Source organism: Clavelina lepadiformis, chromosome 5 (genome assembly GCF_947623445.1).
Source record: "Clavelina lepadiformis chromosome 5, kaClaLepa1.1, whole genome shotgun sequence".
Taxonomy (NCBI): domain Eukaryota; kingdom Metazoa; phylum Chordata; class Ascidiacea; order Aplousobranchia; family Clavelinidae; genus Clavelina; species Clavelina lepadiformis.
The window spans coordinates 8,284,384-8,299,646 of record NC_135244.1 but is presented as its reverse complement, the minus strand read 5'-3'; the positions used below and the strand labels follow the sequence as shown (position 1 = coordinate 8,299,646).

Below are 15,263 nucleotides of genomic sequence, written 5' to 3'. Positions count from 1 at the left end.
TTAAAAACTCTTTACAAATAAGGTTTGCAAGCTATAATTTGCACAGCATCTAAATTTGTGAAGGGATAAAAATTTAAGTACCTAAAAACCAGTTTAGATAAATAAACTTTAATTGAAGTATAAGGAAGCAATAGGCATATATTACATACCTAAATTGCAACGAGCAAAAGGTTACGAAATGGAAGCAATAGCTGTTAAACACTTTTTTCTGTCAACAAATATAGCAACACTTTTTCATATAAAGTTGCTTGCACAATAGGCCTAAATAAAGCAACCGTTTAACTATCTGGATTGTAAAGCTGCATAAGCATCTAAACCTTCAGTACTGTTTTTCGTGATTTAAAAGATCCTGATAGTAATTGTAAATACAGCAATTTAAATAATAGAAATATTTTTATATCTTGATATAACCAGAAGTTCATTTTGAATCCAACATGATTTTGATATCATGAATACTCATTTATTTTTCAGTTTGTGCATGGTGTGATCTAGTATTCTGAATAAAATACAACCGTTTGGCAGTACAGTGTAATAGTATTAATTTTTGTACAAATTTGTCCAGTGAACAATGTCATCATATTGTAACATTTCACGCCTTAATAAGCTTTAATAAAATGCTGACATTGTAGTTAGCGTAAAGTAATCAGCAAAGTTAATATTCACAAGCTTTCAATACCAGATGAAACTCCCTATATGTTCATTAACTATTTAGTGTGACCAAATTGCATGTGAGCTACTGCAACCAGTATTCTGTACCTATAATATTCACATATGGACACAATTTCTTACACAATCTGTTTAATTAACACAAAATCATATAGTTTCGAAATAATTATCCCTTAACTGAGAAAAAGCTTCTTGTGACTTACACTAGCCTTCTTAGTACCAAAGACTCACAATATACAATGTTATATTGGTTCTAAAAAATACTATCAATGATGTTCGTTAGTCAATTGCTGTAAAAAAATCTTCAGCCACTAAAAATATTTTGGTCTTCTTTTTTAAGTACTAATGCATAAGACAATGGTAAGATCAATATTTTCTAATATAACATCCTCAACTTGACAGTTCAAATACAAGGAAGATCATAAAACCTGAAGTGCCAATTTAAAATTTTTTCCTACTAATGAAATTTCATTTACCAAAAAGTCAACGTCAACCATTACACTAAGAATTGCTTACAATATAGTACAGTAATACAGTATGATATCTGAATCTTTACCGTTAGACTGAAGAAAGATTTTGCACAAAATAATTACGCCGAAAATTTTCAGTGTAGATTTTGATAGAAACAAACATTTGTTTTTTTTTGTAATTTTTGTATCTAATTGCTTAAATTTGAAACTGTTCTTCAGGACCATTGAACAAGAAATAGCATCGTTCAACTAGCAACTTTTCAAGGGTATTACAACGTTAGTGCCACCGGGTATGTAACCCAGACTGCATTAATGTGAGCACAGTGATCTAATTACTGTGCCATCGAGCTAACTATAAATTAACAGTAATCTAGGATGAGTAATTTCCTCATTTTCTGAAGGTTTTGCATCCCTGCTATTTTAGCAACCATTCATCCATGATCAACTCAACTTATTAAACAAAAGATACATTTTTGTGTATGGCTGTAAACAAAAAATATATACAAAACAATGTTTTGAAAAATACACATATAACATCACATCAGGAAAAAACGACTCTCTATCTGAAATGCTAAGGTGTTCTATTTCAACAAGTTCATTGTTTAATATGTTTGTCAGCATGGTTGCTGAGTGGTTTGAGTGCTGGTCTCACAAAAATGTGGCTTGTGTATCATATTTGATACCCAGTGGCACTACTGTTGTATTGCCCCTGAGCAAGACATTAACAACGCATACTCCTGTTCAGTAAACCCGATAAACAGTTCTAAATTTCGGCAAAATAATACAAAAAAAACAAATAAAAATGTGTGACAATCCGAACTTACACAAAGACTAGCTTGATAACCAAGGCTCGAGTGATGGGGTATTGTTGCCGGGTATAAGTTGTGCATAAAGTTTCCTCTGACCGAAGGTAAAAATTATCATATCATACCATAATTCAGTTTATTGATTTAAAGATGTTGTAACAGTTACTGTTTACAGTAACAGTAGGTACGTCAACTAAATACATTAAACATTAATTTGCAAAGAATCTTTAGACACAGGAAACTTTGAAAATGTCTCTGTTTTTAAAAACAGCTGACACCAATGACCAAAAGAAGACAAAATGATTTCAAATTTTTAATTATTTAATTGCATAGCATGTTTTAGTAATTAAAACAAAATAGTTTTTAAGTAAAGTAATGATGAAAGCGAGAAGTATAATTTGAGTCAGCAACGACCATTTGTCATAAAATTTGAATTCTAATAATAATGGTATTTTTTAAACAACTCACGCAATAAAATTCCAACGTTTTTGAATTAATTAGCTTTTTGGACATAGTTAAAAAAAACAAATTTGACCAAGCAATACTGCTAAAGTGCAAACATGGTTTACAAAATAATCACTTAAATAATTTAACCAAGTGGAAAAATCAATGTCCAATCCAAAGTATGATTTTTTGACTGAGATGTAATTGGGTCATAATCCATCGATGCCACTTGTGTGAATACGCTGATGGCATGTAACTATGATTCGCAATGCAACTATGGTTTCGCAATGGCAGAAGCAATTGTGATAGCAACAGCAGCCCTGAAACAAAATGTGAAATGAAACAAAAAACTACAGTAATAAAGATATCTGAATCAATCTATACAGTTTTACTCTAAAATAAGTCTTAAATAGATCGTGTTATTTATAACTTTCAAATAAATTTGCTCATACCTTCCATTCATGACAGAAGTTGTCACTATTTCATCATCATAAACACTATCAACTGGATTAATAGTAGAATCTTTTTGACATTGCTTTTCTGAACCAGATATCCCTTCAGGTTCTTCATATACATCATACTCATCCACTCTTGCATCGTTGTTATCCTTTTGATATTTTGCTGCTGTGTGCTTATTGGTTGTTTGAACAGAAATGCTTTCTAATAAAAAAAATAAGCACACTATGAATAAAATGCAGTAACATTAGTTTTCTGGAGGTGAGCTGCATCGTAAAATCATGTAATACCATAAATAGGGTATTCTGTGCTCAATGGATCAACAAGTTCATCATTTCTTGATTCAGCAATAAAAGTAACGTTAAGGTGGGTTGGACTTGGCTAAAATCAGTGGTGGAATTCAGCCGGTTTGCACCGGTTTGTTTGAATCGGTTCTTGGAATTTTTATGACCTCTGCAAACCAATTGTTAACAAGTGTATGTATAGACCTATGTCAATATGGCATGCTGCTAGTGAGAGAACTGGATGTTAAAATATTTGAATCCCATCACTGGCTAACATATCATGTAAAATGAAAGTATTGAAATATTTGTTATATTACATTCAACTAAGGTACATATTCTAGGAAAATACAAAACATACAATATTCATTTTGTGGGTAGATGCATGATTACACCAGTTATTTACATTTATCAATTCTATTTTCTGAAAAGATATCTAAGGCTGGTTCACGCAGAAGCTGGAAAGTAATGAAACGCAACATAAACTAAATGCAGCACTAGGTTTTGAATTGTGGTGTTCACATGGATGTAACAATTTGTGCAAGATTGTAAATGTTTGCATGTTTTTGACCTAAGAGCGAAAGCTAACCAAAGATTTGTAAACAACTTGAAGCTTGGAAACGTGCTTTGATGTTTATTTCAGTGTCATAAAAACTATTTTTGAAACTTGTAACATTGTTAGAATTGCTAGTGTGTTTCCAACAAGGATATTCTATCTGTCCGATGCCATGCGCTTTAATGTTTTGATAGGAAAGCTTATCGAGGTATTATTGTATAATACGCTAATAGCTACCGATACAGTCAGCTACTTTAATCTATATTGTTGTTGTCGTAAACATGCTGTATTGGATTTAGTGGCCTTGATAGCTAGCGGTCACCAGCAAGCTGATACCATAATTTTTACCATGCATGTTTCAAGGTTTTGTCACTTATATTTTGTGTATTAACGCTTAATATTATCAACTACTGTATTAATAGGCTAGCACAGTTTTTCATCTCCGATAGCTGGAAATAGAATAAATAACAGAAATCAGCTTAAACATAGTGTTGTAGATATCTTTATGGTACTTGTTAATAATCACAAAACAAAAATGTGTATACACGTCAGTCTTAAATGTACACTATGTAGCCTAGCTTACTTCAGTGACGGCCAGACACCTAGTTGCAGAGCAGTGAATGTTTTAAATAAGAATACGAGCCCAGCGACCTACTATAGCTATCATCGACATATAAATTACATCGACAGTCAAAAACTGGGGAAGAGAAGTGAGAACAAATTCGAAGTATACAATTCCAATCTATATCAACGATTTTGAACTCACGTTTGTTTGGTTCTTAAATTGGGGAAATCCCTCACATAAATTCATAAATAGTGGAATTCGTTCATGGAAATCAATCAATCATTCATTCAAATTTTTTTTATGTCAATGACGATATGGAGCAAAAAAGGTACAGTGCTGGTCGATAATATTATGCGTTAATGCACGTTAAAGTTCCAAAACGTAGTATGCTTAAAAACAGACATGGAAATAACGATGGTTTTAAGATGCCGATCACAATTAACAAAAACTTATCAAAGTTGAAAAAATATTTTATTCAAAAACAGCTCAGTGCGCAAACACAATAAACTTGTGCGTTGTGCACATATAGAAACGCATTTATACAAATACATGTAAGATGGTTAACTCAAAAAATTTATGACACTTTTGACAATAGTCGTATATATTTCGGATTGAATTCTTTATTTCTGTGCAGACGATAATGTCATCGTCAATGACCCCTATGTGAAGGTTATTGCAGGCCATTAAAAGTGAACGAAATAAATAAATCTATCCCAGAGGTTCCCTCTTATCCTAGGGGTCACGATCCCTTGGAATTTTTAAGATATATGTAAGGTACAGAATGACGTATGGAGTGCATAAAATTTCGGTTTTATTCTAAAAAACAGTCTTTTAAAATAGCAGCAGCAAAAAAGACTTGGAATTATTTTGCTAATATTTAATTTATATTTACATCTTTACATTTCTCACAGAAATTGACTTGCTCTTTTTAAGTGTCTTAGAATACATGATGTCGCTTATAAGCTTTTATGCAATTTTGTGTTGCTCCTTTTTAGGACTGACCCTCTTTTTTAAGGTGGTAACGAAACCACGAGCGCAATCCTTTGAGGGTTATTCGCTCATCGCTCATTTTTGCACAAAATGGATGCAAAAGATTGGTTTGAAATAAATTTTAGGTTTTTGGACTAGCGTAATACACTATATTCACTATACATTTTATGTAGGCTATAGCAAATAAAAGAATGGCAGCTTTCAGACTAATTTCATGCACAATTTTTGTTCCGCGAAGTTGAAATTCAGTTAAGAAAGTAGAATACAAATCAACCTTTGACAAAACTTTGCACCTGGAACGAAAAGAGTTTCTGCTTTTGTTTCCAGGCTCATTGAGAGAAGCATATGCTCATGTATGCAAACAAGGTCAATGTGTTTCTCCTGAAGTCGCACTTAAAACGTCCAAGCACCGTTAAAGTGGAAACTTTGCTCCATGAAAACAAAAGCGTCATTGAAAGCTACAGTGTCTGCTACAAGCTTTGGTATTACAGGCAGAGGTTATTAACGTTTATATTTGTAAGTGTTTCATTCGAACCAGTCGAGAAAAAATAAAGCGTGTAATTTGCTGGATACTATTAAGTAACAAAGACAAACGCGTTTGTGAAGCACTCAGACTTTATCACGCAAATTCCTTCAGCCAGGGTTCAGAAATAAGGTAAAGCAAGTGACATATCAAACAAAACTTCCCACAACAAGCAAACGAATTTCTCCTTCGCGGTTTAAGTGTAAACTGCGATAGTGCAGTCTATTACAGAAATTGATCATTGATTAAATCCCTGTTCTTGTTTTGACGACGTTGAATGTAGTGAGGGCAAAACGTGCGTACGTGTCTCTGTTTGTCCCAACCACAGACATATAAAGATCTTGTTATAACAGTAAACTGTGTTACGGAGTAGCATATAGCTTATATAGAAAAGACTGTTGTGTATTAGGCATTTAGTATGATAGATTATAAGTGAGCCTACGCTTTTTAACATTTCTTCTTTGATTAGTTAAACCGTTAAGTTAGTAGTGGCAGCAACACGTAAAAATTATATATAAGGAAATTCTTTCAGGTGTAAACTCTACATTGCCTTGCAGTTTGAATCATTATGTAGAAAAGTTTTGCTATCATACACAAGTATGCCTGTATTGGGTCTGCAAAAAGGTATGACCTATGCTGAAATTGATACATTGCATAAAGTATGTCGAGTTGATATAACCTAAAGGAAAACCCGGTTTTAAATGCTTGTATTAGAATTTTTTATTTTTATTAGGTGAAAATTTTGAAATGAACGTCGTTCCATCTTTTTCGTGGAGAATAGCGCCGTCAAGATTTATTTTAACCAGACAACGTTTAAAGACAATAAAACACGATTTAGGAAGACGACCTTTTACTTGTCCCTTATCCAGCGTTCCACAACATGGCTTTGATTCTAATGTCGTAATTGCTGCGTATGGAACGCAAGCAACGCTACACAAACATCCGTAGGCAAACTGGTTTTGATAGGAAAATGAAAATGCGTATTGTTTAACTGTATTTTGACATTCTCGCAGACATGCCAATAATGCCTTGAAGCAACATCATGCCGACAGAAGAGTGAAGTCTGCGAGAAGTAGACTGAACACTGTACACGGAAGTACGCAGGAGCATCAACAAACTGTACGCCGTCTTTCTCTCACGTTGAATCTTGCCTCTGATGTTACGTCCGATGAGGGTCAAAACTCAGGATGTTATGATCGAGTGACCACGACAGGTATAGTTCATAGAATTTAAAGTGTTAATATAAGTTATAACATGTTATCAACCAAAGGTCTAACTAACGTAAAGGTTTCTTCTGTATAGCTTATATAAAAACGGAAATATACCGGTATTTGTTTGGGTAGGCTATACCGTCATTATTTAACTGTGCCCTTTTAACAAAATACAAAATAATCATGTTGTAATCATATGACAGATGATACAAAGATAACTTCGCCCCCCAGCAGACAAATGGTGCCAAAGGAGGGACCTAAAATGACTCTTCCAGGATTTCCAGAAAGAAATGCTCTGCAAAAATGTGCTGCTAAATTAAATACTCGAAAATATCTTTCCATTACATCGGATTCAATGGAAAATCCTAGAAATAAAATTGCTACGTCTAAATCTTTCCTTAGCAGTAAGCACGAAACACCCAACTACCCTGTATATGTATTTAAAATCATTGTTAAATATTTACTTTGAACTGGCTACATCTTTAAGTATTGCGCTGTAAATATCACTATTGCGTCATTTTAATATATTAAGAGTGCTAGGGCTATATAAACAGATATTCTGTGACGTTTATAAACGCATCGTTATTTTTAGATGGCGGACGCCGAACAACACGTCGCAGCGAGCAAATAATAAAAACACCAACACAACAGTCGTGTCTTAACCGTGAAGCTGAATCACCGTGGTCCTCAAGCAACACCCTGACTTGCTTAACAGAAAAGAATACTTTGATAACGCGCTACTTTAAAGCGGCAAAGGCATCAGAAAACGGACGTAAAGCCTTCCTATCAAGTCATGAAAACCCGCGCCGTAGAGAAATTTCACATGAAAACCACTCAAGCAGCAGTGAATCTGGTACTACCAATGTCAAACACAAGACGCTATCAAGAGAGAGATTATGGCGTTTTGATAACCAAACCGCACGTCCATCGAGCGGCTTCTATGGCGACCATCACAATGTACAGAAATGGATATTTTCAGCAAAAAAAAGCTGGGAAAGTGATGTCAGCGATCCCATTGAAGTTTAAATTGCACAAATTATGAAAGTTTCGAAAATCGCATTAATATTTATAACCGGTTACAGCGTGTGCGTGCAAGTTTTACGAAGTAGTTTTTAATTTACGACATACATATAACAATAATAAGCCAACAGTTTAATAGTTTTTTAATTGTCACCAACTTAAGTGCATCACACGAAGCACTTTTCGTATCGATTTACGCCCACTTGCTTTGGAAGTGACAACAAGAAAAGTAGGTAGATATGAATGTTTGCTTTTAATTAATGGCTGTTCTCAAAGCCCGTGGAGCTATACACGAACTCTGTTTTGCTGTACAGGAAATCGGTGATATTTTCTCATGTATTCCGTTAAGTAATTGTAGTTGGTTCGTCTGTCAGGGTAATACAAAGCAATGAAAGGATCCGATGACACAGCAGCAACGTCCTGCTTTAGTTTGTCACCATCTTCCAAATCGGTTAAAATTACTTCATTTGACATTTTGCTGTTTTGATGCCTTTGCTTATCTATAAAGTCAAAGTGACTAATATATTTATTGGGCATATTAATTGCTCCCTAAATTATAATATGGTTTGCCATCAGCGTAATAAAAAACATTCCTAATTTTACTGAAACTCAATGCGTGTTTCTTGGTGATTACAGTATTAATATTACAATATTAATTACAATAAAAAACCACACGCGATTCGTTACTAACCTTCTGTGGGGTCAAACACCCTAATTTTATATGCATGTTTTGATTGGGAAATAGTTTTTTCATTTTTCCTATGGTTTTTTTCTTGCTTCGAATTCCAGTCTTCGTTTTTATTTAAAGGTAAATTCCAGTGAGCACTGAAACAGCATTAAATCCAGTAATTAATTTCATTGATCAGGGTAAATTAAGTCCATAAAACTTACGTGAAAAGTTAAAGTAATCACCCACGAAATTCATAACTGATGAGTGGGGTGATGTGAAAAACTAACCTTCCCAAAGAAACGACGGTTTTATTTGCCCAGATCGGTGTCGCCTCCTTTTTCTCTTTCCAGTCTTTAAAGACACCAGATGAAGTGGTGGTAGTCATCTTTGGCTTACCATCTTCGCGAAACAAGGATCGATATTCCTGTTCTTCTACCCGCTCCGCTTCCTTTATCATTCTAGAGTTAAAAAAATTCCTTAAACAATTTCATAAAAAGGAATCATTTGGAAACAATTTCGGCTCCTATATGAGCCTCTCTATTATACCTATCTCTGATAACATCGGTCATTGATTCGATATTATCGTGTAGGTTTGTCTTATCTGGTTCAGGTTTCCAGAGTGATTCACCATCTTCTTTGTCAGATTCTTCAATTTGTTCATCTGCCAAAAATGTCTCTTAATCAATTAGAAACAAAAAAACAATGCGAGAAACGACTTGAGTTCAGCACTTTTGTACACGAACAGTTGCACGCTTTTGTAAAAAAAAAATATGACTTTGCTATTTACCTTTATCGCTTAATTGGTGAGGATCTGATTTTTGTTTGTCGCTGTCAACAAGCGACTTTCGTGCCTGGTACAAAACGTTTAAATTCTCGTCATTTGAGGGGAAATCCCAGTTACGATAATTCAAATCGTAACTTGTATTCCAATTTTTCTTGGTACGTATTGTAAATGGGCAGTTGGACTTTCTACATAAATAAGACTCATAAAGAAAACTCTATCGTTAATTATGTAGGCTGTTAGTGTGGAGCTGTAGAAACCTCTTCCGCAATAACGTGTTTTAGTTATGTTGTGTATGTGCGGTGTGTTTCATATTACACAGAAAGTTGACATGCATAAGAAATATACAGTATCTTATAATTTATAAAGCTACAATAAAACTGGTTTAGTGACTGCCGGCGTTCAGAAGCAATTATTTCAGTCCCGTGGTGGGACAATTCTACAAACCTCATCATGTACTGCTGGAATGTTTTTTCATCGTCAGCCGCACTTGGGCGTCTCCCGTTGCTTTTTTTCAAATCTGAGATGGAATACCTTGTCATTTCAAAAAGATATGGGCTTAAATATGGCCCACTATAATAGCGTATACGAGTTATACATAAAATGCATTTTTACAATGCAAATGCAATACCAACAACGCCTTTGTAACTTCTTTGCAAGCGCTTGATGTCATCTGAAGACAGGTCTCCGTATATTTTTCTTAAGCTTGCCTCGTCTATTCCCTCCAACATAGAAGATTTCTTGCGGCGGTTTTCACGGGGTAAATCTTTATTGATCGGTTTGGTTGACGATTTTGAGGTTGGTTGCTTTTCCATGTCAAAAGGTTTTACGTCAATGACAGAATCGCTGCAAATGAGAAGATAGCGCGTAATTAACATTGAACGATGTACTGTACTTAAATTTTCGAAGTGCTATTTATACATTTAACCTAGTTTAGTGTTTCGTTTTTGCAAACGTAAAAAAAGTGTATATATTTACCTCCTGATATTTGCAATAGATTTTTCAGACGGTAGAGTTTCGAAGCAACCCGAATCTGCTGGTAAATCAGACGACCAGTCTCCACCGTCGATGTGATCAATTACAGCGCAGAGGTCGCGCATTTTGAGCGGATCACTTCGAACACGTTGCTTCGGTTTGTGACCTGAAGTTTTCTGTTGTTTGGTAGTATGATCTTCGTTCGTCCAAGCTTCACGATAGTGACTAGGTTGCACTGAATGTTGCTTATCTTTTCCAAGGCTATTGTTTAAATGGCGAAGTTTCACCGAAAATTCCGTTTCCATTAATTGGCCTTTTTTGCTTAGCTCTTCCTGAGACGTGCTCGCAAGCTGCCCACATTTTGCTGGGCGGCTATTTTTTGCTGAATTGCTTCTTACAGGTTTCTGCCGAACAGGTCGGTCATGTAGAACTGCGGTTTTCGCTCTTAGTGCCGAAGTTAATTCATAATCCTTAAACCATTCCTTGCTCAAAACATCTGGCTCAGATTCGGAAGCACTTTGTACTGTGTTGACAGAATGACTTGCTTGATCTTGAGTCTGAAAAATAAAGATTGGAATTTTCCAATGTATACTATTGCAAAAAATCTATTAAAGTTCTTCTTCCAAAAAAGGCCAAGAAACGTATTTGTAGTAGCTGCAATATTACTAAGTCTACACAACTAGAAACATACTCTAGTAATAGAAGACGCAGGGTATCCCGTCGACGATGTGAAACGTGTCTCGCACGCACTTTCCAAATCAGACTTTAGTGAAGGCGTTTTCTTTCGGTCGGAACTATTCACAATGCGGAAAGAGTCGTACGTGAACGGTCGCGGTGGCCATCTCTTGTACTGCAAATTGTATTCTGTGGGAGCTTTCGGCCTGGATGGCTTTAAAAGCCTATGCAAAGAAATAAAAAAAATCCGGTAGCTTTCGATACAATATTTAAGATTATTACGATATAAAACTATTGGAAAGACATGCAGTACAACCAACAGAGACAGACGGTACTACTAGATTTGTAGCGGTTGAGGGGATATTTTTCAAACGAGTAGCTGGAGCAACAAGACTTAGGCTAGTTGATTTTATGTTCTCCACTACCAGCTGATTTTTCCAGGTACAAAAAAGCAGGTAGGTGAGATATGTCTTATTTAAGTAATAGAGCGATTTGCAGGGCAAGCCTGAGTGAAAAAAATGTTTTTTTTTCGATAATAATAAAGGCTTTTTCTCCGAACCATTACGTCTCTCTCTTGCGTCGTTCGGTGGGATAATGCGATGCCACTTAGCGTGAGTTTCAGATCAAACCGTGAATAACAAGAAATATTTTTCTGTTGTAATAATAACGTTTCAATATTTTTAATTTCTTGCACCTTAGCTAAACTGTAAACGCTCATGCTTTAGTAAATTACGTAACAAAGAATGAAATTTTCGAAAACCTGATTAGTTCATTTTTTCATGACAACAATGATACAGTATAGCTATTAGAGGCTTAAATTATATTTTAATAGTTACAGAAGGTTTGGGTCTCATTCTTCATCAACGTCATTATTATCACTGCAATCTTCAGGGTCCCCGTTTAATAACGGGCTGCTTGACCTACTCTTGTTGAATTTTTTTTTTGTCATTCTTGTCAATCTTGTTGTCATTTTCTATAAATTTACTAACTTTCCAAACTAACTCAACTGTTTTTTTTGTCACAGGCTTAGTAACAATTCATCTTAATCAGATATGTCCAACCGATATAGCCGCCTCTGACTAAATAACGTCACTTTTTAATGAAAACCACATATTAAATAACTTATTAGTTACGTTACCCATGATCAAGTGCAACAAAAAATTTGGAAAAACTATGAATTAAATCAAGGCGATTTTTAGACTGTGTGGCACTTGACAATACAGCAAGTTTGCAAGTAGTTCACAGTAAAATTGGGGCATTTTGGTAAGTTCTTGTCAGTCAATCAACAGCTTGCTGCTTAGTGCTTATTACACTGAAGGCTACTTGTATTTGTACTGTGCATAAACAATAACTCGATAACTGTTTACCACAGGTTAACTTCAGCCGATCTGAAAGCAGTTTGGTACAAAACATACTAGTGCAGTTTGTTTAAAAAAAAAGACAGCCATCTGAACTATTCTGAGCCACAACAATAGCAGGTACCTTTATTGACTCATGCCACAATATCATTGTACGTCAGTTATTATCTAACCTGATTTGCTCCCGTTGCGTTAGAGGTAAATTCATCGTACTAGGGCTAGGTAACACCCTTCATCCAACTTACATCTTTGCCTCAGACGTTTTAGGTATAAGAAGAAAACACTCAAGCAATTCACGGTACGGTACATAGCAACACCAATTTCATGTTCACAACCTCCACAACAATGAACCCGCAACTGATAAATCACAATGGTCATTGTTATGTATCATTCTATGATAACATCAAACCTAACTCATGTTGTCAACTTGTGCTACAATTAAAATGAAGTTGATAGTGGCTGAACCATGTTAAACCAAGTTTATAGCAAAACAAAACATAAGTTTTAAATTGGCACTGTTTAGTTTTTATTTATTTTAGATTTTAAGTTGGCCTTCAGAGTGCCAATATATAGCCTTGCTTTTTGTTTAACTAAAATGAAATTGGCTGCCATTATTTTACCACAAAAAAATCATACCTTCACAGCTACTTTTCTCAGTTTCTTGTTAACTTAACCTAACCGGCAACCATCTATCTAACAGCGACTAACGTACAGTAACTCTCGATGAAATTACATTAGCGATGAAACTAAGTGGAAAAACTTTTCAAGCAGAAAAAATGACAACTACTCATTTTTGTTTGATAAACCATGGAGTTAACCATTTCCGGTTAACTAGCTAAATTAAGCGTCGGTCTAGGTGAAAATTAACACTATTATGTTAGCAAATTTCTAACATCTGTTTTGTATTGAGCTATAGATAGGTTTATATGAATTGCCGCGCAGAAAACATAAATAACATGTCATTTTCATGCAAAAAATTGCTGTTGAATTAATCGTTCTGGGTTGAATCAAATTGGAACCGATCGAAAGTGGTTTCAAATTAGCGTCATGTTATGAATCATTCCTGTCAATTGCACAATCCTCCTTTGATGCTGCAGAACTCAGGAAAGCCTTACTTCTTCTTAAATTAGAACTGTAATAAAAGGGATCAATGGAAGCACTCTTGGCTCTGCAGGTGTTGCCCGCTTTCAAGGTGAAGGGTTTGGATTTGTAAAGAGGAGGCAGCAACATAGGTGGCAAATAGTAGTACCTCACCTTACAGCTGTCCTCATATGAATGCTGGAGACTCCTGTTGAAAATTGGTATATATGCAAAAGCAATAAATGAGTCTAACTAAAAAAAATGTATTTCTTGCAAAAACTTGAAATACTTGCAATTCATGATACTACCAACGCTGGCACGCTGCATGTTTTTCTAATTTGTTGGTTCAAATTAGCCGACATTGCTTACTTGTTGGAATGAGAGAGGGTTTTATTATTCACGAGGCTGAAAAGTCGTCCATGTACTGTTGCTTTAAATCGGTTTTGAGGACCACAACTACAGGAATTGCTCCTTGAATCGTATGAGCTAAAATTTAGAAATGTTCACAAACACAATATCAAAATTTTACATATTTCTTCAAGTACAAAATTGGCCAATATCGATTAACTAAAGAGAGTCTTTGTTTTACCACAACAAGCAAATACTAAAGTTATTAATCAGCAAATAACTAGCCGGTCATCTGCTTTGCATGCTGCTCATCTTTTATTAATTAGGACATAAGCTAGCTAGGCTAATTAATTAACATGAATTTGTGTAAATGTTTACAAGATTAGACCAAGTTCAGTTGGAAAACTTTATTAAAATGTAAACTAAATTCTATAAATAATAAAATAGCCTATGATTTTTACAAGAAATAGGCTACCAAGTGTAACATTATGGGTTTTTAGGTATTTTGGGGAACATAATGCACCCAAAGAAATGTGTTTGATCGAAACCTAATTTTTAACTTTTTTACTAATATTACGTCTACAAAAATTTCTCGTTAGTGTATCTTATTGTACTAGCCAGCTGGCTCGTTTTGCTTAGTAGCCTCAGTCTAAAGAAGTATAAAAATGTTTTTGGAAAATCTCTGTGTACGTCTGGCTTTCGTGCCAAATAAACAAAAACTGGCTCTAGCCATTTCTAATTGCTGAAACGAGTTAAACTTTTTAAGCAGCTTAATGTTCGTACCTAAAGGATTTAAGTCAAATCTAGTCAGCACGACTCTGCAAAATTTTCAACTTTGTTTTAAACTAAAATTTATTAGGCCAATATTTTTGTAAGGTATAGCTGCGACCCACGACCAAAATAACAGTAAAAAAATCTGGCAGAGATTTGATCATTCAAAATGTTGAAATCTCTGTTCAAGATTTCTTCAAGTAACATGCAGTTACCTATAAACTGGTGCTTCTTGCTTGCGACTGGAATCAGCAGACTTGGAGAGTCGATATTGTCTTGAAACTGTAGGGTTTAGAAACCTAACAGACTTTTGACCAGCGATTGAAGGCAACTGAACGTTAGAATTTTTATTGTTCGGCCATAACTGCACGAACTTATAGCGCACCTTTTCTGTGTGCATTGGTAATGCTAACTTACTCTACCTACAGCAATAAGAGATAAGTCGCACTGTGCAGCGAACTAATCTACGTTGTACTGATGGAATCTTCGTATCCTTTATCACAACCCACTGGTCCACGACTTCCAAGCAAAAAATTGAGAATATGAACAGTGAGAAACCACTCGCACTGTGCAACGAATTATTATCGATTAAGTGGAAAGGCTCCCGTACAACAATG

At 35.0% G+C, this 15,263-nt stretch overlaps 4 protein-coding genes across 5 annotated transcripts; 1 reads left to right on the top strand and 3 right to left on the bottom strand.

The window, feature by feature from the left end:
• Window positions 1-2,255: 2,255 nt before the first annotated feature.
• On the bottom strand, window positions 2,256-3,493 carry LOC143458941 (uncharacterized). Its single transcript, XM_076955853.1, has 4 exons — window positions 3,485-3,493; window positions 3,133-3,223; window positions 2,839-3,046; window positions 2,256-2,706 (listed from the first exon to the last, which is right to left on the bottom strand). The coding sequence occupies exons 1-4, from the start codon at window positions 3,491-3,493 to the stop codon at window positions 2,661-2,663; spliced, it is 354 nt and encodes a 117-aa protein (XP_076811968.1). The 3' UTR covers window positions 2,256-2,660.
• Window positions 3,494-5,618: 2,125 nt separating this feature from the next.
• On the top strand, window positions 5,619-7,994 carry LOC143458777 (uncharacterized). The gene is made up of 5 exons (XM_076955637.1): window positions 5,619-6,381; window positions 6,491-6,701; window positions 6,771-6,970; window positions 7,172-7,372; window positions 7,561-7,994. The coding sequence occupies exons 1-5, from the start codon at window positions 6,357-6,359 to the stop codon at window positions 7,992-7,994; spliced, it is 1,071 nt and encodes a 356-aa protein (XP_076811752.1). The 5' UTR covers window positions 5,619-6,356.
• Window positions 7,995-8,273: 279 nt separating this feature from the next.
• On the bottom strand, window positions 8,274-12,773 carry LOC143458775 (uncharacterized). Its single transcript, XM_076955635.1, has 10 exons — window positions 12,621-12,773; window positions 11,106-11,313; window positions 10,418-10,971; window positions 10,071-10,285; window positions 9,887-9,959; window positions 9,446-9,627; window positions 9,205-9,319; window positions 8,946-9,116; window positions 8,680-8,813; window positions 8,274-8,488 (listed from the first exon to the last, which is right to left on the bottom strand). The coding sequence occupies exons 1-10, from the start codon at window positions 12,653-12,655 to the stop codon at window positions 8,274-8,276; spliced, it is 1,902 nt and encodes a 633-aa protein (XP_076811750.1). The 5' UTR covers window positions 12,656-12,773.
• Window positions 12,774-12,894: 121 nt separating this feature from the next.
• Window positions 12,895-15,242, bottom strand: LOC143458779 (uncharacterized). Of its 2 annotated transcripts, XM_076955639.1 has the most exons (4): window positions 14,862-15,242; window positions 13,897-14,013; window positions 13,702-13,735; window positions 12,895-13,579 (listed from the first exon to the last, which is right to left on the bottom strand). In XM_076955639.1, exons 1-4 carry the CDS (start codon window positions 15,044-15,046, stop codon window positions 13,574-13,576), a joined length of 342 nt encoding a protein of 113 aa, XP_076811754.1. In that variant the 5' UTR covers window positions 15,047-15,242; the 3' UTR covers window positions 12,895-13,573. The 2 variants fall into 2 exon arrangements, with proteins under 2 accessions (XP_076811754.1, XP_076811753.1); XM_076955638.1 differs by having other exon boundaries at window positions 12,895-13,735.
• Between the last annotated feature and the right edge of the window lie 21 nt (window positions 15,243-15,263).